The 22,310-nt window shown below is 43.2% G+C and overlaps 1 protein-coding gene across 1 annotated transcript; it reads right to left on the reverse strand.

Moving 5' to 3' along the window:
• Nucleotides 1–3,657: 3,657 nt before the first annotated feature.
• Nucleotides 3,658–21,732, reverse strand: LOC142494658 (fructose-1,6-bisphosphatase 1). Its single transcript, XM_075599093.1, has 7 exons — nt 21,394–21,732; nt 13,037–13,199; nt 11,398–11,490; nt 8,497–8,637; nt 5,732–5,869; nt 4,531–4,650; nt 3,658–3,990 (listed from the first exon to the last, which is right to left on the reverse strand). Exons 1-7 carry the CDS (start codon nt 21,561–21,563, stop codon nt 3,799–3,801), a joined length of 1,017 nt encoding a protein of 338 aa, XP_075455208.1. The 5' UTR covers nt 21,564–21,732; the 3' UTR covers nt 3,658–3,798.
• Nucleotides 21,733–22,310: the final 578 nt, after the last annotated feature.

The following is a 22,310-nucleotide window of genomic DNA, read 5'->3' on the forward strand; positions in this document are numbered from 1 at the left end:
CTGACACCTGAAAGCATTCTATGTCTGATTCGTCAGATGAAAAGCCTTTTCCCTTATCCAAACTGGTTTAGGATCTTGACCTTTCCTGCGAAGGGTTAACTGTCTGTTGAACAGCAGCATCCACACTCTGCTTAACTGCCTCCTTCATTAGTACAAGGGAGGTGCTCATCTGCTCGTTAGAATCCCCAGCTGCTGCCTTAAGACAATCTTCACACAGCTTCTTTCTTAGGCCCGGGCCATAGAGGGGTGGGGAGAGCGGAGGCGCGCTAACGCTGAGGCTCGCCTGCTTCAGTCAGCGCGATTGCACGGACTTGCAGGCGAGCCAGCGTGCGCGAAGGGAGCCGGGGGGGAGGTGGTTGGAGGCGGGGCAGTGACGTCGCTGGGCCAATCGTCAGCGACGCACTGACGTCAATGTCACGGCGCCGTGACGTTGACGCTGCTTCAGGCTGATTGGAGGTTTTCAGCCGACAGCGTGCTGAAAAACAGCTTGGCGCTCGGCTGAAAACTCCAAAGCCTGAGCACGCCTGCGGACGCTCGCGTGAGCCCCCTCTCAAGGCATCCTCATTGAGGATGCAGGGGCTCAGCGCGGAGCGTCCGCACGCCTCAGCACGGCTGGTCCATCTATGGACGCAGCCTTATGCTGCAGGAATTCCCCTTAGCTATTTTAATAAAACAAAATAAATACTAAATATACACCCTAAAGTATACAGATCCTCTCTCTTTCCCATGTAGTACTAAAGCTAAGGACTCACCTAGTCTTGGGAACTGAACTTTTTAGAAGTCTCCATATCCAGCACTTGGCTTCTCACTGCTGAGCGTTCCATGCTGCAGCTTTCTTTCACACACACACACACACACACACACACACACACACACACACACAGTGTGTCCGTCACTTCCAGTGCTCGTGCACGGCTTGCGTGTCTGTGCAGGCATCCGCCGGCCGGAATGTGACATGCGCGCTCCCGTGCGGTCGCGTGCACTGTTCCATCTACCGCAGCGTTCCAGACGGTAGCGTTCCAGACGGTCAATCTGAGCCTTTTTTACGGCTCGCAGCTGTGGCTGCTTCCCCCCCGCTGTACCGGGCTCCTGGGTGTTTCTTTACCGCAGTGTACCAGACGCTAGTGCGGTGAGTCTGAGCCTTCACACGGCTCTCAGCTGCAGCTGCTATGCTCCCCCTCCCTTTGTCTGGTAATGGGGCTTCCTTTGCATGTAAGCCTCCACGGCCCACGGCTGCAGCTGCTCCCCACCCCACGAATGTACTGGGTTCCTGGGGCTACCCCGACTCTTAGGGGTCTCCGTCTTGCCACCGCATGGGCGCGTCGACCGGAGCTTCAGGGCAGAGAGGCTGAGGTCCCTGGATATCTGCACAAGGTGCAGTAGGTGAGTCCCTTTAGAAAATAAAAAATCCTACTCCTAGCTGTGAGGACAGGAAAAAGACTAAGGTGCAGGTAGAGGGAAGGGCCTTATATGGCCTACCTGCAAAAGTCTATTTCCTGTCCTACCTAGAGAGAGAAGGGATTAACCCAAAGGTGCCCACTGCCAGGGTGATCAGGAAACACAAATTTACTTTTCAGCCCCGGACCTTACACCTGCTGTACAGACCAAAGTCTCTTCCACTATATCATCCTGGATGGCCCTCTGCTGACTCAAATTTAACATGTCAAAAACTCATACTTGATCCCAAGCCAAGCCCTACTGCCCCCATCCACATTACTACTGGCAGTACTATTATACACCCAGTATCACAAGCACGCTGCCTAGGGGTTACATTCGACTCCAACCTCACGATTGCTCCTCTCATTCAAAATGTTGCTAAAACAGGTCGTTTTTTTCCTCCACAATATTGCAAAGATACACCCTTTCCTCTGTTGCTTGACTGCTAAAACGCTGACATAGGCCCTCATTCTCTCCCGCCTCAACTATTTTAACCGTCTGCTGTCCGCCCTGCCTGCCTCTCACTACAATCTATCCTAAATGCTGCAGCCAACATCACTTTACGGTCTCCTAAATCTGTCTCAGCGTCTCTCCTGCTGAAATCCCTCATGGCTTCCTATCAAATCCTGTAAAACACACACACACACACACACACACACACACACACACACACACACACACACACACACACACACACACCTCACTTTTAAGCCTGTACTCTTCTGCCCCTCCTTATATCTTAGCCCTAGAGGAAGTCCTGACTACCCCTTTTGTATCTAAAGCCCTCTCCAACCTAAGACCTCACTTACTGCCTCACACCTCTGGAATGCTCTTCCTCTCTATCTGAATAGCACCCTCTCTAGTCACCTGTAAGACCTTTTCTTTCTGTTTACTTGTGTACTTGTCATCCCTAGCACCACCTGTATCAACAGCTTCCACTCTCCTCTCCTCCCCCAATTATAATACCTGTTAGACCCATTTTAAAACCCACCTCCTAACGAAGCATACGAGTAGCTCCGTGGCTGACATAATACACTTCATACATCGACGCTGACCCCTTGCAGACGCACTTACCAGAATGCCCTCCTACTGTCTCTGTACGCTCTTCCTACCAATTAGATTGTAAGCTCTTCGGGCAGCTGGCTCCTTTTGCTAATGTTACTTTTATGCCTGAAACGCTTATTCCCATGATGTGATTGGTATTTTATACCATGTTATGTGTATCACAGCTGTGCAGCGCTATGTACATTAATGTTGCTCTACAAAGATTATACATACATACATACATACATACATACATACATAGATATATAATAATGCATAAATCAAAACAAATAGAAAAAGAAATCCCTACCCTGGAGAGCCTACAATCTGTGGTATACTGAAAGAATTCCAGAGACTATACAGTAGGTGTACAGTAAGTACAGTGGATGGCAGCACCTGTCCAGACTATTCAAACTCTTAATTAAAGGTGTTTTTTATTTTTAGATTTGACTTGCAGGTGATAGGAAAGGAATATAGATCTCCAGTTCACTCCCACAATCCCGTCTAAGCTTCCAAATACTTCATACCTCCTCCATTTTGCAGTGAGCGTAATGAAAACCAGCACGTTTTGGGATTTGCAGCCCCTTTGGTCATACACCTGACTGAGGTAACCTTTGACATTAAGCTCATCTGACAAGGCAGAAACAAGCTTTCGCATTGCTATAGTATGTGAACCAGTGCAGGGGCGAATCACCAAGTGCCAGCCATCTAGGGCAGATTTTGGTCAATCCCATATTTCTGGATCTGATCGCGACAGTGATTATATTGCACCCCACCGAAGAACTGCAGCTCCTTTACACGGATGTCTCAACATGCATGTCCCCATGTTAAAGCACACCGACTGGGCCATATTGCAATGTCTTGTATATAATGTATACCCTGTTCATTTATGTAACTGTATTTTTAACCATTTATTATTTGTCTTAACTCTGTGCCCAGGACATACTTGAAAACGAGCGGTGACTCTCAATGTATTACTTCCTGGTAAAATATTTTATAAATAAATAAATATTGTATGTTTTTGCTCCTCAAACTCACCAAAATGATATGACTGAATACCTATGCTAATGTCCTCCAATATGTTGTTAATTATTGTTGTAAATTGTGCTTTATTTGATGTCAATTATGCTTATTAAACTTTGAGACAAAATAGCAGCAATATAGTACAAAAACAAATTTCAATATAAAACCGTTTTTATTTGTGTTTTTTTTTTTATAAACAGTATGGTCCTAGGCATGTTTGGTGTATTACCCACACACAAAGTAAGTTTATTCTTTGGTCCACTTCTCATGTATTTTACAGTATCGAGTAATGTCTCATTTGGTCGCATGTTTCTTGAATATAGCCATGTATTCCTGTACATCATCTGGAGAGCCCAGTGCTATGGGCATCCTCTGGTGGATATCATCAGGAACTACATCCAGCACTGTCTCCAGTCCATTAGTGGCCATCCCTCCAGCCATTTCTATGATGTATGCCATTGGATTGCATTCATATAGAAGCCTCAACTAGAAGATTAAAAAAAAAAGTTATAGTGATGAAAATAAAACCCAAAATGTTTAATGTTAAAAACAACTATTTCTGATTACTGATTACTTTCCAAGCACTACTAAATAATCTTGTAAAATCAAAGCTAACTTCCCACACGTATTCGTGTCTGTAGTTGCAGTGTTACCCAACATACAGTCTCAACAGCTCAGAAAAAAAGTCCTTTAAATGACTGGTTAAGAGATCAAGATCATGAAATATATCTGCAACAAAACCTTTCAGCGGTATAAGGGTTCATACAAGTTTTTGTGAACCAAGTCAAGCCTGGTTCAAACCTTTTCAAAAATCTACTTGCCACCTCTGGTATAAAGCACAGCTATAACATGCTCATCTTATTCCTGACAGTGTCAGTTATGTCACAGTACACAATAAAATCTCAAGATTCTAGTCGATACATTCCTGGTTCTATACAAATTCCTTACAAACACGTACTAGTCACTTTTGTATGTCAATCTTGGTGCCACGCCTATTTTATTCAAAATATATAGTCCACTTGTTACCTTTCCTTTTGGGCTCTTTGTGTTTGCTGGGTACAAAAAGATTCCTCCGTACACCAATGTCCGATGAACATCAGCCACCATCGAGCCCACATATCTTCCTCCATAAGGTGCGCTGCCATCCTAGGAGAGCAGTAGACAAACCACAATAATATAAATGAGTGCATCTATATGTAACAAGCACATACTTCCATGAAGAGACTAAAGAAAGCTTTTAGGCCTGGAAAGTAAAACTAAAGAACTTTGGGATCTTACCCTGGGTTTCAGTGGGAAGTTACTATGGATCCCTCGGGGGAAAAAAAAAACTTTGCTAAACGCAGATATTTGACAGTTAAAGACTTAACAATTTTATATTTGGCATAGATTTTAATGTAATAATTCCAGAAGGGTATGAAATATTATATGGTAATGTTAGAATATGTAGGTAATAGCATATGAGCCATACGACAGCAACAGTATTTTTATGAACATATACGACAAGTAGTCTCGGGTTCCAAAAAGTCACATTAAATTCATAAGGGGTTCCATGGAATTACATTCTTGTTGGGTTCTGCATTTCTTACTTTGGAAAGCAGTGGCAACTTCTGGAGCACAGAAGCAAGGCTATGATTGGCAGTAGAAAGTTACAGTAGATGCAGGTGCAACTTAATTGCACAACCACAGTAACAGTTGTGGTGGTTTGTTTTTCTGTGCATGCTCAGGAATTAAAAAAAACAAAACAAAAACACACATTTTTAAAAAGAAAGGAAGTTCATATAAATCCCGGCCAATAGTATGCAATTTAAATATGAAAGCCTGGTCAAAAATGTGTTTATTTTTAACGTGATCTTTAAGCGGAAGATGGCCAGTGCTGGGCTAGCAAGTGGAAGCTGAATTTGAGAATCCGCTCTCCCAAGTTGTGCATCGGCTAGATGTTCTATATCTAGTTTCTATTCAGGCCGATCTCTGCCTTGTTGGCACTGTGCGTCTCGCAGCCTGTGAACCAAAAACCAGGCACTCCAGCCAGACAACGTCTATAAAGAATAGTACATTGGATCCTGCGTCAAAACTTTCTTGTTTTACTGCCTTCTAAGGACAACACATCAGATCATTTTATCCCTGCAAAATGTGGTCAGCGTCGCAATGTTTCAGGATTCTGCGGTTTTGCATGATGTTGCAGAAATAGGTGATCCGCTGAAGACGTAGAACAAGACAAAACACTTACGTCTGGGAATTTTTTCTTGTGCAAGTATTCGGTAACTGCAGCATCAAAGTATTTGGCATAGCCCTCGTTAAGACTGTAGATGTTGCCCTTCTTTTTGATTTTCACATTCTTATCAACCAAAATGAACTCTCCGATTGCCTGCAAGGATTAATCAAACCACAAATATACCATGTAAGTAAACAGTCACAAAAACAAACAAACCATCTTTAAAAAATTTTTTTTTAAAAACAACATATGTTAATAAAGTAAACGAAGCAAAGAAACTCCTGGCATTCACATCTTTCCTTTGCAACAGTAGCAAATGACGAACATTTCAGTGCTGCTCAGAACAAAGGTTCCACAAAATGTACAATAAATGGTCACCGGTAGCCATTGGAAAATGATGTTGCAGCTTTTTATTGGTGACCTGGTGCCCATTTTTTTTTTTTTTTTGCCAGTTTCTGAAACAAAACAAAAAAACACAAAGACAAATATTTTGGGGACCAGAGGAGCCTGTAGATCGGCTACAGTGTACCTCTTAGTTCAGGTAAAAATAAAAGATGAAGACTGTTGCTTTGAGAGCATGGCCCTTGAACAAGGCGGCTGCTATGTCATGCTTGGCAGAATAAACCCTTTTTATCTTGAAAATCCAAAAGTGCCCTTCCTTCCTTTTTTTGTGGCCTACATGTAGAGGCAGATTCCAAAATCCGCCACCCCATGGCACTTGTCTGTGTCAGCCGCCTCCTTTCTGTCACCTTTCCGCTCCCTTGGAATCCCAGCGTCAACTGACATCACGAATGTGACGTCGCACGACAGCGCGTTGCCATGGAAACGTGACGTCATGTGTTCGTGATGTCCGCGGCATCATCTGACGCTGGGATTCCAAAGGAGCAGGAGGACGGCAGAAAGGAGGCAGCCGACACAGGCAAATGCCCGAGAGGGCGGCAAAAGCATACGGGGCGGAAATTTTTGCAACCCCAAATTTTGCCGCCCTAGGCCCAGGCCTAAAAGGGAAATCTGCCACTGCCTACATGGTCTGGATAGCTGCAAGAATGCCCATGGGTTTGGAACACCCATTTATACATATATTTATACATAGAACCCGTGTTGTTTTTTTTTTTGGAGTGCTACAATATCCATTTTTTGGCTGCTGCATTAAACCATGTGAATTTCCCTGGCAGCATCTCATGTCCCAAATGTTGAAACTATTTTTTTCTTTTCCAATTAACATTTCTTTTTTTCTAGTACACAACCCCCAACTTTCAATTGTATCCTGGTATTGTTAGCACATTAAACACTGTGTATGCAAAAATTTGGCGTTTGACTTATACTTGAATCACACATTATCTAGTATAAAAAAAACACAGTTAACTTCCTGTTGAAATGAACTACTTGTCTATCATAAAAAAACAATAAATCGCTTCTTATGTTGCAAGAGAACTCTAATCTGTGGTATTCTGCGCAGGAGACACTGGGGTTTTGTATTGAAGCACAGTAACACTGTGTTGATGCACTGCATCCATTTTGTACTCCATGCGGTTTCATATTTAATAGATTTGTTGTTCCAGTTTTGTATATTTGATGGGAGATTTTCCTAAACAAGAAGGTTTACACCACCTCTTATCTAGTGCATTTTTTATTCACATTGAAGGGAGAGAAAAAGTGATGAAGATACTTCACTATAATCTGTGCAGCATCTCCAAATCAAACTGAGCACAAGGGCCGAGACCGTGATACATTGGCACTCAGAGGCGCAAAATGAAAAATGAGCCTCCTTGCGTCACTGTTGCTCTAAAATACCTTAATACAGGTGTACACAAACTGGGGGTGCTACATTTTCTGGGGGGTGGGGTGGTCTGCCTATAGAGGCCCCTCTCTTTTCCCCACAACATTTAAATTAAATGTCGGAGTAGCACGCGAGGCCTCTGTAAGTCCCATACCTGGTCTCCGGCAGCTTCAGGCACCACAGCATCAAATGATGCCACGTTACCATGGCACCACGGGGCAAGATTTTCTGGGGGGGGGGGGGGGGGGGGAGCGCTGCGCTTATAGAGGCCCCGAGAGAAAAAAAAAAAAAAAAAAGAGTGCCTGCGGGAGGGGCACAGAGGAAAAACGTTGTGCACCCGTGTCTTAATACATGGACCTCATGGAGTCTACATTGATACAAATGTAAGCATGTGTCACAAGGCAAATTGGATAAATAAATAAATTATATATATACACACACACATCTATCTCTGTCAACTGCTCTTGTAAATGAGGTCACAGCAACTACAGGCAGCCCTCGGTTATCCGACACAATGCGTTACTCAAAATGGCGTTGGATAGCGAAACGTTGTAAAGCAAAACACGTTTTCCCATAGGAACACTGTTTAAATGAAAGGCTCCGTTCCTGAAGGCATTTTTAATGCTAAAATACACAAAATATTTTACGCTGACAATAAGATATGCAGCACACAAATTATATAGTGTATATACTGTATTATATAACATAATAAATAATATATTATATATTATATACACATAAACAACTTTGCAAAGCGTCGTAAGAGCGTTGGATAAGCCATTTTGGCGTTGTAAAACGAGGACTGTCTGTACTTTATTTACACCTTTACAAAGTGGGAAAATTAAACTTGTTGCTAAAAAGAAGATTCCAATTTGCAACTTTATGAAAATATTTCCCTTTGCACAGCTGCACGCGTTGAAACTGAAAGAAACAAACAAACCAACGTTCTGTTAGTGCTGAAAATAGAAATGAACGACAGAAAGAAGAGGGAGCTCCTTACAGGGTCTAGCATGAAACCGTTAACTCCACATTCAGTGGCTAAAACCATCATGGTGGCACTACCATACAGAGCATAGCCCGCTGCAACAATATTACGGCCTGGTTGTAGAGCATCTTTCTCAGAGGGCTCATCGTCAGAAACCTGAAAGAGAGAAATTAAAATGATTAATGCAACAAGCTCCTTTGTGACAAAATACTAAAAAAAAAAATCAGATGCTAATCTGTTTCACTTGTTGATAATGTTGGAAAGTTAGTACCTCACATCAAATCGAACAACAGTAAATTAGGCTCTGAGCTAGATAAACTCACTTATCTGTTATTCAATTCCTTTCACTTCCTTGAAATTGAATATTTGATTACAGATCTTTCAGAGTCCGCCAACTCTGAAAAAATAAATAGGTTCCTACCCAAAAAAGTCATTTATCTTTTTGTGTAGAAGTTTTTTTATTTTATCAATATCCATCACTTTTCATATACTGTACATACTGTATCATCATAACTCTGGAATTACTGCCCAACTCTGGAAATCAGCATGCATTGTATAATATTTAAAACCAGAGACAGAACATGAAACACCATTCTCTCAATGAAGAATTTATATTAGTGTTAGGGACCCTTGAGATGTGGTCTGCCGTGTAGTGGCTCAGGGGCTTACAACAATTTGGCCAAAATGTTAAACTAAAAGACCATTTTATTTAATAGATATCTATACATATATATTTAGGCACTGTACCGTGTATAGGTTCCACTGGATGTGCACTGAGCCCTGTCTGTGTTTCATGTTCTGTCTCTGGTTTTAAATATATATCGCCATACTTAGTAGCACTCCTCTGTGACACCTATATGCTTATATATATATATGTTGTGGTTATTTTGGGTGTTCAATATGAGCTTGCAGGTGTCCTGTATGTTTTACAAATCTTGTTCAGCTGGTCTTAGCTGATTGGAAGGTGGCTCTTCCTATCTTGTTGAAGCTTTACCCGCTCCCACATTTAAATGGTTAAAAGCTCACTCCATAGCACTCCCACTCTCAGGGGAACTTGCCTGCTTGCAGTATGATTGTGACAAATCTAATACAGAGTGCTTTTCCTGGTAATGTACAGGTTAATAAGAGCTTCAATCAGACTTAGAACTATGCAACTAATTTTGACAGATTTATTATAAATCATTCTTCCTGGTATTGCACAGGTTATTAAGAATTTATATTAGTGTTAGGGACCCTTGAGATGTGGTCTGCCGTGTAGTGGCTCAGGGGCTTACAACACTTTGGCCAAAATGTTAAACTAAAAGACCATTTTATTTAATAGATATCTATACATATATATTTAGGCACTGTACCGTGTATAGGTTTCACTGGATGTGCACTGAGCTCTGTGTTTCATGTTCTGTCTCTGGTTTTAAATATATATCGCCATGCTCAGTAGCACTCCTCTGTGACACCTATATGCTTATATATATGTTGTGGTTATTTTGGGGGTTCAATATGAGCTTGCAGGTGTCCTGTATGTTTTGCATTGTATAATATGTGGAACTTGTTGTGCTTGAGCATGCCATGCCCTTGATCAAGGCTGCTGCTGTGTCAGCCGCAACATCGGTCATGCTTGGCGGAATAAATCCTTTTTGTATTGAAGCACAGTAACACTGTGTTGATGAATTGCACCCATTTTCTACTTCAAGGGGGGGGGGGGGGTGGATATAGATATATATCTATAAGAGAGATATTTCTCTATAGCCTAATTTATGTAACATCAGCAGCGCACACATGAACATTAACATAAAAAATATAATTATAGGGAATATATGCCAAAACTGGGAAAGCGCACCTAATTAAAGTAAACGATGGAAGGGGAGTAGCATAGCAGAGTTTTTGAAATGCTGTGTTAGGAAAATTTATCTTAAGGAGGGTCTTGAATAATTAATTTGGTGGATTGTAAGTTCTAGAGGTAAAACAAGTTTCACACGAGGGCAGTGGACACGAGGTGAAAAACAGACAGGTGCAAAGTACAGTCCAAGGGACAAACAGGATGAAGTGAGAGATTGTCTCAGTCATACCTCTGGGATAAACGCAGGGCAAAGACAATTAATAACAAGAACACTGCATGTCAACATGGCAAAAGCCTAATTCTTTTTTTGTCTGTGTGTGCGCAAGAAATTCGTTATCCTTTCATAGGGAGAAATCCTGATTTACTGTACACTTCTCACCAATGAAAAGTAGTGAGGATCAATAGATGGGATTACCATTTTAGATCATGAAACCATTAGAAAATTCAAAAGAAAGTGTAATTGGGCTGCATGTTTTCATTTAGCTACAATTCCAATAAATAAAGCAATGTATTACAGTACTGTACTTTTAATTGATGATATATCTATACTATATTTCTGAGTTTGTTATTCCGTTTGTATGTTCGAAGCATCGAAATCTCACAAACGCACAACGTAGCACAACAAAAGTTTTACTGGACATTCTGCTGCGAATTTGTAGGTCAACGCAACTATTTTGAGCTTCCAATATGACTCAACTCACAAATTATGGACATTCTAAGTTTCCATCGGGTGTCCTGCAAAAATGTTAAGAGCGGGGGGGGGGAGGGGGGGGATGTGGCTAAGGGAGGGGGCGTGTCCTTGGCTGGATCAGGGCTGTGTGTGTGTGTCTCTGTGTGTGTGATGTGAGATGTGCGGGGGAGATCTGCCAGCTAGCAGGGGGAGATGTTCCAGGGGGGGGGGGGGGGGGGGGGGGGCGGGTACAAAAGCTAGTTTGACATAAGTTAAACACTAATGCTGTACAGATCATAACTTTGTTAGGTATTAAGACAACTGGTGGTAATGCATTTTGTTTTCTATATACACAAACCTTTTTACACACGTAATGATAGGTTGTCAGAAGAGAAACCATCATGTTTACCTTTCTGTATATTGCAAAGATTGTCCCAATGGAAGCGAGGCAGTCTATGTTTGAGGAACCATCCAGAGGATCAAAGCAGACAATATATTTACCCTGAAAATAAAATATTAAGATTTAGAAGCTATACAATCACTACATTTAAATTGCTCAACTGATATCTCAGTCCTCAGTTATATGGAAAATCGTTTCTGGCTGTATGAAGAATATACCTTGATGATCTTCTGAGTTGGTTACTCTATATAACCCCATTGCCTGAATATCACGTGAAGCTAACATTTAAAGAATCATCCACATCGGTTTCTGAGTATACTGTGGTGCACTATTGGTGTTATTTATTTATTTTATGTCCCTGGATGAAATTTGCGCCCCGATATTTCTGCCAATACTTTCTCTGGACTGGGTTTGAGTGCTGTTTGGGAGCTGCACTTTCTACAAAGGACAGTATCATATATTTGATAATCACTATTTACTGAACTTCACGTTCAATTATTAATTTTGCACATTTAAGAAGTGTTATTTGCGATTGCACCATTTTTTGCTTAATATTGAAAAGTGTCTGTTAAATATAGGTCCTAACAAGGCGTTAAAGCTGCAGTTCAAGCTGCCGTTTTAATTTTTTCCCCCCATTCAATATGTGCATCAATACAATCTGCACACCGACATTTAACTAAATTGCCAATCGATCAGTTCTCCTGTAATCAATCAATCTCGGAAGATTCGGCTCATGGGTTCTTAAAATCATTGTTAGTGCTGCAGAAGACGCAAGATGCAAAGTTCTGTGGGGAAGATCATGTGACCAGGAGGCACTAGATACAATTGGTGCACTGCTAGAGAGAAGGCAGGGCTCAAGAGCCAGAGCCTGTTTCAGAAGAGGAAGGGGATGTGACTTTGTAAATGGTTGCTAGAGAAAGAAAAATGTGTGTTACATTAGAATACATAAAGTGTCTTTAAAAATTGGGTTTAAAAAAAAAAAATATGCTACAAGTAATTTCTCTCATAGTACGGAACTGATTTATTTTTTTTAAAAATTTTTTTTTTTTTAGTGAAACAACCAAAGGTTTTTATAAAACCAACACCCCAATATATTGTAATTCCTTTTTAACAGTAGCAGGAAAGTTGCAATCACTCCTCACACCGTACCTTGCATAAACATTATTGCGCCACTGCATAAGTAATTCTGAAGCAACTTCCTGAACACCATTAAAAAGAAGTCAGTTATTTTTGCTGCTGGAGGTTTACGCATTGCAGCACACATCCAAGTCTGCAGACCTCAACTCGCATGTGTAAATCACTTATTGCTACGGACAAACAAAAGAAATGGGGAAATTGTGCTAGTCTCTAATCTTTTACTCTGAAGGTACAAGAGGCAGCGTTATTTAATTTATTACATAGCTTGTTTTTCTAATGGGTTATGCTGCAGGACCAAAGGAACAAAAACCACATCTTTCACTGGGTGCCTTCCAGCATTCCAAAATAAAGAAGTCAAACATCATAGGTAATGATAGTGTCAAGATAGCATTGAAAAAATCCCCAATTACTGATGGCACATTAGTACAAAAATTAGAAGAGAAGGAAGCTCCATTATTGTTGTAAACCTTGTAATATAATAAAAAAAAAATTATAAAAAGTGTACACAAACCCTTCTTTCAGGCTCCACGATAAGCGCATGCGTGTCTTCTTCTGACACAAGGACACACGTACTGTAGGAGGCCTTCAGCATGTTGATAACCAGGTCATTGGAAAGAACATCCAACTTTTTGACCTGGTCCCCCGTCACATTGGTGGACCCTGCAATCCCATAGCTAAAACAATAAAGACAAAACGGACTGTGAGAACTAACATTACCGATATAATCAGGCTGTGAATGTAAACATCTGATGAAACGTTTATATGTCAGATATGCAAATATGTAAAACATTTAAATAAATAAAAGTGCTGGATAAGTATAACTTATGTAACGGGTGTACCCCTGGGGTACGGTATTACTGGTACTGCATCACCTGTTAGGATAACATAAGACCTGAGCCTCCGCCGCTGGGAGCCTGGGGTGTACTTACACTTGGTGCAGCGCCTCAACTGATAAGGGCATACTCCCACCTCGTTGGGATCCCTCATCAGAACCCACATATATATAATACCACACGTGATTGGATAACAGTTTTACTGGCAGGATAATAACAAGAACCATGAGCATATAACCAACATACATGTAACTTCCCTTGATGCACACATCCACATATGTATCTCCTCCTCCAAAGTACCTGGGTGCTGGGCACCAATTCCCCGATGTCCCGTATGTCCAAACCCACCAATGTGTGTTGGAGATAGCACTCTTTATAGATACCTGCCCGGGCTCCCGCCACGGGTGCCGCTATAACAATGGGTGTGGATCCGCCTGCTCGGCGTGATTTCCTCCTACGCGTGGGGTGAATTCCGGCGTGGATAATATCACTGCGGCTCCGCACCGTATGTACCTTGGCGAGGATCCGTCTGCAGCCGGCAGGCCACAGTCGCTGCTTGGCGTGGCCTCCGTGAAGATAGTCTATAGGTATATAAGTCTCTGGGAAGATAGTCTTTGTATAAAGAGGGGTCTGAGCCCAGACCCAGGAATCAGGCTGCGCGCCACTACACGTCTCCTTACTTAACCAAATAGCTAAAGGGGCAGATCTCCTTAACTTAAGGCCTGTCCCTGAAGCAACCACAAACTGGAGGCAAGGGAAAGTATTATCTGGGGCCTGTGGGGGTGACTGGCCAAGTGCAAGGGGCTACTGCTCCCCTGCACCCTCACCTACCCAGCTCCCTGCTTCCACTGCTGCTTCCAACCCCGTGAAAAATGTATCTAATTCCCTGTGGTACGAGGTCCTAACGCCCTATTGGCTCCCTGGCATCACATGGGGTCCCCTAAGGCTCATGGGACTCGTAGTCCCGTCCAAGAGCCTTCCCTGGTAGGCTAGGGTTCGCGCGCTTGCTGCTCGCGCATGCGCAACTGCCCCGGCCGCCCGAACCTACTGCGCATGTGCAAACTATCCAATATGGCGAACCTACTGTGCATGTGCAAACTATCCAAGATGGCGACGCCCTGCACGGGAGCCGCCGAGAGCCCTAACAACCGGCCGCTCGCGTCCCCGGCAACCTCCGCTCTGGTTCCCATATGCCCCTCACGCAATCGCCGACGGGTCCGCCATTGGGCTCGGCGGCACCCGCTATCGCCAGCCAGGTGAGGGAGGAGCGACGGGCAGAGGGGGACCTGGTTACACTTAATATTTGCACAATGCTTTGTGTGGGGAGATTTGCAATCTGTATCCAATGTCTGTTCGTTCTTAAAACTGTTTGCAGTCTTCAAAGACACAATTATTTCATGCAAAGTAATAATGAAGCCATCACTAATCACTAATGAAACCCATTAAAATAACTAGCTGATTTTCTTGAATCCAATTTCCAAGAGAACATTTCTGTTACTTGTGGTGGTTGAGATTCCATAGTTCCAGCCTCCTAAAAAAAATATAATTGGAAACTGGTGCTTGATGTAGGAATTAGAAGGACCTGCCACATTCTGTAGGTCCTATGTATCAAAGCAAAAGTAGTGCATTATTTGCCAAAAAAGCTGCACCATATACATCACAGCACAGATCACACTGAAATCAATGTGATTTTTTTTCTTTGATACATTTGGTGCAATTTTTTTGCCCCAGAATTGCACCACTTTTGCCCGGATACATATTCCCGTGTGTGCAGTTTTCCCCATTATGCACCCAAGAGTTTCTATGTGCTACCATTTCCACACAATCTCATATGGGTCCAAAAGGTGCAGTTCCCCCTAATATGGCCCATTGTGAAAGTAGGGTTCCCTGCCCTGATGACGTCCCTGAAATGTTACGGGCCCTATTGACATACCAGGTATGTTTTTTTTAAAGACAGTTTTTGTATTTATTTGTTAATACTAGTATTTCTATTTTTCATACAATGCCCTCAGGTCCTATTAGCCACCTTTGGCTGACTATGCTGTTCACCACTTTTATAGAGGAATGGTTAGGATTGTTGACTCTGGGAAGGGGGAGTGCTGGGGGTAGGTGACTCAGGGATGGTGGTTAGATTCCCACAAGGGGGTGGGGGTAGTGGTCGTTATTCCTTTCTAGCCTCTCTGGTAGTTAAGAGGCAAGTTTGTGTAGTTTGAAGTATATTGTGACAACACTCTTGCACTTCGTGGTCAGCTGGTCATGGGTTACCCATGGCTATCTTACCACTTGGGCTACTGGCAACCAGCGTCACGCCTAGCCTCTGAATCCCGGTAAGTGAAGTTGCAGAGGCCTCACGCGACCCCCCAGCATTTAGTTTAAATGCCTTGGGGGAAGAGCGCACGGCCTCTGCAACCGCCCGTGCCCCCCCAGAAAAATCTCACTCCCCCCCTAGTTTGCATACCCCTGGTGTACAGTATTGTGAATAAATCTTTAAAAATCAAATAAACATGTAGGACGAAAGCGAACTAATCATATTTAAAAAGGTTAAGCGTAGCAGGCTGACACTTTCTAAAAAGATAAATAAAACATTGGCAACTAAGTATTTTTGTAGACTTTGTATAATATATATACATACATTTCCATGGTAAACAATCATGGAGAGTTTTTCGATATTTACGTCATTAGTCAAACAGATTGAATTCAGTGTTTCTGGAGAAAGGTAAAACGTTGATATTTTTTTTTTTCACCAGGTACAAAGACGCACATCATTTACTTTAAGGTGACAACATTTTTCGAAGAAATGTTGTTTACATGTATAATATGGGACTATCCAATTAAAAAGAGTTGAAGTCGTGCAAACAAAGTAAATTATATTTATATAGTATGCAAAATGTAAAACATTATTTTGCCTTCTAAATGATATCTCTCTCTCTATATAGATATCTATATAGATATAGATATAGATATAGCAAACGACAGGGGGTGCCCAGTGCTACATCCAAATGACAGAACATACATGGTAATAATTACAAGAAATAATGCTTCAGTACTAATAATAATGCTAATACTAATAATAATAAAATATGTTTTTTTAGTTAGATATTTTGGCCAAAGCAGAGGTAAGAGGTATAGGGAACAGATGCAGTGTAGTGTAGGACGTGCACTTATTATGGTTTACCTTGAAGTTTGGTGTGTAGGCTTGTGATGCTTTGGCCAAAATATCCAACTATAAAACCATATTTTATTATTATTAGTATTAGCATTATTATTAGTACTGAAGCATTATATCTTGTAATTATTACCATGTATGTTCTGCTATTTGGATGTAGCACTGGCCACCCCCAGTCGTTTGCTATATTCACTTGCCACAGCCCTCTGGCACTCTATGTGACATTACATATAGTCAAGATTAGGTGGGTGTGGGCGTTTGAGCTTGCTGGGCTTGTGTGATATATATATATCAGTCCCCCTCCTTACCTCCGGCGAGGGGTAGCTGCTGGCCGCTAGGCGAATTGTCAGAGTTCAGCGCAATTAGGGAGTTGACAGGGGGCGGCCATCTTGGAGAGGGGCACGCATGCACAGTGTGGCAGCCATGTTAGATTGGCTCCACATAGACGAGTCCCAGAATCCTCGTGGGGAAGGGAGATCACGTGGGGTGATCCTGTTGGGCTGCTTCCAGCCCATTCGCTGGAGCAGGATATCCTCCGTTAGCAGAGCCCACGAACCAGAGCTGACGGAGGCAGCAAGCTGGAAGGTAGTGTCCAGGGAGCAGTGGCTTCCTGGATTAGGCCAGTCCTTGCCCTGTAGGCCCCGAGCCACAATCAGCTAAGTATTGTAGGGAAGGCCCCAGATATACTTTATATGTATCAGTGAGAGCACTGCTATACCGGTGGGCGGAAGCCCACGCGGTGATCTGCGGCCTGGGACCCGCCTGCAGGTTGCAAGGACATTGTGTGAGACACTCCGGGTGGAGCTCACACCGCGTGGAGCTCGGGACGTGGACCATTCCCTGGATAAGGTGTGAGGGGATAGTTGCAGGACCTGCTGCGTGGAACCTACTTCTACACACGTCTGCAAGCTACACCTGGGTACTGGAGTGCCCAGGCAGGTACCCAACGTGCACAACATATCACAGGGGATAGCGCTACCTCACATTTAGGTGGGATTGCTGGAACAGACACCACTGGTTATTGGTGCCATGGCACCCTCAGCACTTTGGGGGTACCACTCAGTGTTCGGGGTCACTGCATTCTATTGTTGTTGCATAGTAGTGCAAGATATATTGTGTACAGTAAAGGTCAGTTATACATTGTGTGGTGTTATTGCTTACTACTGTTGTATTGGTTCCTGTGAGGGGTTATCCTACCAATGCTGGGATGCCTCATAGGTGGAGGCGCTGCACGTAAAGAGAGTCTCCTGTGAGCATACAGGTACAGAAGCACGTGTAGTCACCCACGTATTTCCTTTAGGCATAGGGAAAGGGGGCTACATATATAGCAAATAAAATAAAATATAGCAAATATAGAGCAAATTAAAATACCACTTGTGAGCACATTCCCATATCTCATTCAGGTCAGCAAGCCTGCGTCTCAGCGGAATCTCTTAACATACAATGCTTGCACTGCATGCTTCCCACCATAACTTATATAATGTGTGATATATAAAGAGCAATGTGGAGGAAAGAGTATAGCTAAATAAATCTGTGTTCCATGTTTCCTCTTATTTTCTAAACTTTCCAGTGTTGGTTCTCTGTTGGCCTTTGTCACCAGGGACTCAACTAAACTAATCCAGGTTCAACAACCTCCAGGAAAAGCTCATTCCTGCTTGCCAGGAGGTGAGAGGTCAGCTTTAGATGCTGTATTCACCAACATCTGTGATTGGCTGAAAAGGGACAACACCCCTTCCCATTCAACAGGAATACACACTTCTATTTCTGCAATGCTAAAGTGCCAAGAAATGCTGCAGAGGTGTACAATGAGAAAACAGTAGTTACTGTACATCTACAAAATATAGAAAATAGGAACAAATGAACACAGACACAATAGGTACGGAGTGCCCTGCTCATTGTTTAAAATTAATTGTTATAATCCACAAACTGCTTATAATCAGAATAAGGTCGGAAAACCTGGATGTAACATGCCGAGTAGTGCAGATAGTCTCACTGCACATTATTGAGATCAAAAGTTAATAGGGCTACAGGCTGCCAAATATTACACCAGGAGACATCGAGAAGTGCATAATGTTAACAAATGTATGTGCTGAAATGTATATGCCGAGTGCCAGTATGTCCTTCTAATCTCAAACTGCAGAGCATCACTATGCTTAAATATGCTAATTCTGTGGGTTGCTCTGCTATCAAACATGATAGTTGATCCTTGCATTGGGTTTCTATATTGGTGTTTATGGGCTACTATAAAATGCATTAAAATATAAGTGGTATCAGTAAGCGGTTTTATCTTTTGGAGATGGACAAAAATGTTCTTGGGACCTTAGTTCTCTCTGAAGAAGCTTTAACCGTCTGGAAGTTTGTGGTCATACATAGAATCTCTTTATAGTACGTTTCAGGTGTGTCATTGCAGGGCCCTCTGACAGTCAAGCGATAAATAATATTTTGTGCAAAAAAAAAAAAAAAACACAACATAGAAGACTAATTTCAAAGCATAGTCTTTATATACACACACGCCTGCTTTTACAGCAGTTACCTGTAGCCACGTGACTTATCTGTACAACATATCTTTACTGTATTTAAAACAAGGAACCGTTTTAGAATTTTGCTGCCCATAGGCACTTAACCTTTTTACCACTCCGGCCTCCTCCTCTTGCAGCATACCGACGTCGCGTGGCAACGTGTTTCCATGGCAACGGGATGCCATTTGACATCTCGTTGTCATGGCAATGCGTCGCCACGTGCAGAAGGAGGTGGTAAGAGACCTTTACAGAGGCCCTACCCTCTCCCCCGGTAATCAGTTAAGTGTTGTGGGGAAGAGAGCGGGACTTATGTAACCACAGCACGGGTCCTCCTGAGATTTGCTGCCCAAGGCCCATGCCTAAATACAGGCCTGTCCATCACACTGCAGTTAACACACCTTCACCCCTGTACAATTTCTCCGGGGGACCAGCCTTCTGTTCTGTTCTCCACACCCCAGTATCTTGTGTTAATACAATGGCCTGCGATGAACAAACAATGCACCATCCTCTTCCTGTATGGTGCCAGGAACAAGACCCGCCTTGCACTGAAGCAACAAGTTCCTTCAATGCACCTTACAAAATGTACAAGGAAATACACAGCATTTTGCCAGCTGTCTTGCCTTGTATTGTGACAGTAATACCTTACAGGGTTCTCAAACACAACCTGTAATTTTGCACACCTGCTTGTATCAGTATGTCAGTGAGTGTGATTGCATGTGTTAGGTTATGTATCAGTTTTGTGTGTCACAGCATGAGTGTTTCAGAGTGTGAGACTAGGAGAGTGTTTACACCTGACTATTTTAGCGTACGTGTAAGGCCAGGTCCATAGTGCCGTCGCCCATGCAGAGGCGTGCGCGGCCGTGACGTTACCCGCTTGAAGCGGGTGCAGTTTTTGGCCATGGTACGCGCGCCGTCCGTGGGCGTGTCTAGGGGCGAACTGCTCACGTGACCGGCCTGTCGCGCCAAGAAATCAGTTTGAACAGATTTCTTGCGCAATGCACGATCCCTCCCGCTTTCGCACGCACGCCACATGGACGCCATCACTGCCTTAAGGCCGTCTGTTCGCTCACCGCACGCTTGCGGTACCATGGCCTCAGCCTTATAGTGCATGTAGTGAAATTACTATCCGAGTATATTAGGATGTGTGACCGTATGAATGCATGACTGTGTCAGTGTGTAAGTGTGTCAGAGTGACAGAAGTGTATAACTATATAACTGTTGCATTGTGCGACTTTACCAGTGTATAGGTGCGTCAGTGTGTGTTAATACACAAGTATGCCCGTCATTACATGAGTGTGTCAGTCTATTAATGCATAGCTGTGTCTGTCCGTGTATGAATGCATAGGTGTATGTCGTTGTGTGTGTCTCAGTGTAATAATGGTTAACTGTCGAGACTGACACTCACTTAAAGAAGTGTACTTGATGCATAGCTACCTAGAAGTTGCATTTTTCACTCACTGTGTACGAATGCATTCTGTAGATGTCGGTGTATGTCATTATGTGTGTGTATCAGGGTATGACTTCATGTGTATATGCCAGTGTGTGTGTGTGCGTGTGTCAGCGTATGAATGCATAGGTGTATATGCCATTATGTGTGTGTGTGTCAGTGTATATGCCATTGTGTGTGTGTGTGTGTCAGTGTATATGCCATTGTGTGTGTGTGTGTGTGTCAGTGTATGTGTGTGTGTGTGTGTGTGTGTGTGTGTGTCAGTGTATATGCCATTGTGTGTGTGTGTGTGTGTGTGTGTGTGTGTCAGTGTATATGCCATTGTGTGTGTATGTGTGTCAGTGTATATGCCATTGTGTGTGTATGTGTGTCAGTGTATATGCCATTGTGTGTGTGTGTGTGTCAGTGTATATGCCATTGTGTGTGTGTGTGTGTGTGTGTCAGTGTATATGCCATTGTGTGTGTGTGTGTGTGTGTGTGTGTGTGTGTGTGTGTGTGTGTGTGTGTCAGTGTATATGCCAGTGTGTGTGTGTGTGTGTGTGTGTGTGTGTGTGTGTGTGTGTGTGTGTGTGTGTGTGTGTGTGTGTGTGTGTGTGTGTGTGTATGCATGCATAGGTGTATGTCATTATGTGTGTATGAATGCATGTGTATACTGTATGTTGTGTGTGTATCAGTGTATGAATGCATAGTTGTATGTCATATGTGTGTCAGTGTATATGCCATTGTATGTATGTCAGTGTATGAATGCATACGTGTGTCAGTTTAAGAATGCATACTGTAAGTGTATATCACTGTGTGTGTGTGTGTGTATATAGGAATGCATGTGTATATGTCATTGTTTGTCGTAGCTGTGTCATTACACGAGTGTGTCAGTGTATGAACACGCGAGTGCTCAGTACTCACAGGTGGGCCAGTCCCGCCTTGCGCACGGCAGTGGAGATGGCTTTCACAGCAGTGCACATGGAGTTGAGGAGCTGGGTCATCTCTCCGGTGCCCTTAGCTTTCCTGCCCTCTTCCATCACGAAGCGGGTCAGGGTGATCACATCGGTGTCAAAGGGGGCTGTGTCCGTCATGATGAGCTCTCCCTGTGCTGTGCGCGCACGTATGAGAAGAGGGAAAGTGTCCTAGAGGTTGCTACAGGAGGTGTGAGGTGTGCACAGGCTGCGGGACGGACAGGTCTTATAAAGTGAGGTACTCCCCCGTCCCTCCTGCTGCTGCTGCCGCCTAGAGAAAGGGGCAGGCTGGGGCAATGTGGGTGTGTACGGGAGGCAGAGACTAAACTCACACGTTGCACCAATCTCCACAACTTTTACAGTGGGTTTCTTTTTATTGTTTGCAGTGACACACAGTGCAGCCCAGGGGGTGGGGGGAAGAAGAGGGGCGTCTGCTGCTCCCTCCCCTAAGTCCCTGCACAGAAGGGCTGAAGTCCAAGGATCACATCAACAGCAATAAAAATGCACCGCGGAAAAGGCAAAACAAGCTCCAATCTCTGTAATACACTTTCTACTATGTTGGTGGAGGGGCAAACTCAAATCTCAACAGGCCAGGTTAAGATATCCTTGCTTCAGCAGAGGTGACAATCAGTGGTTCAGCCATTTTAACGGAGCCTCCTGTGCTGAAGCAGGGAAATTCTTAATACTGACCTGTTGGTGGCTCTTAAGAACTGAGTTTGGCCACCCCTGATGTATGCATGTATATGCATGCATGTATGCATGCATGTATGCATGCATGTATGTATGTATGCATGTATATATATATATATATATGTTTAAAAGCTGTGTTTAAAACAGCATGCATTGGCTTGAGGATTGGCTTGTGTA

Source organism: Ascaphus truei, chromosome 1, assembly GCF_040206685.1.
Source record: "Ascaphus truei isolate aAscTru1 chromosome 1, aAscTru1.hap1, whole genome shotgun sequence".
NCBI lineage: Eukaryota > Metazoa > Chordata > Amphibia > Anura > Ascaphidae > Ascaphus > Ascaphus truei.

Coding starts and splice junctions, on each gene's coding strand:
- LOC142494658 (XM_075599093.1), bottom strand. CDS start 21,563: ATGACGGACACAGCCCCCTTTGACACCGATGTGATCACCCTGACCCGC. Junction 8,638..11,397: donor TCTTTGCAATATACAGAAAG/GTAAACATGATG, acceptor TCTCTCTTTCAG/GTTTCTGACGATGAGCCCTC. Junction 4,651..5,731: donor ACAAGAAAAAATTCCCAGAC/GTAAGTGTTTTG, acceptor CTGCTCTCCTAG/GATGGCAGCGCACCTTATGG.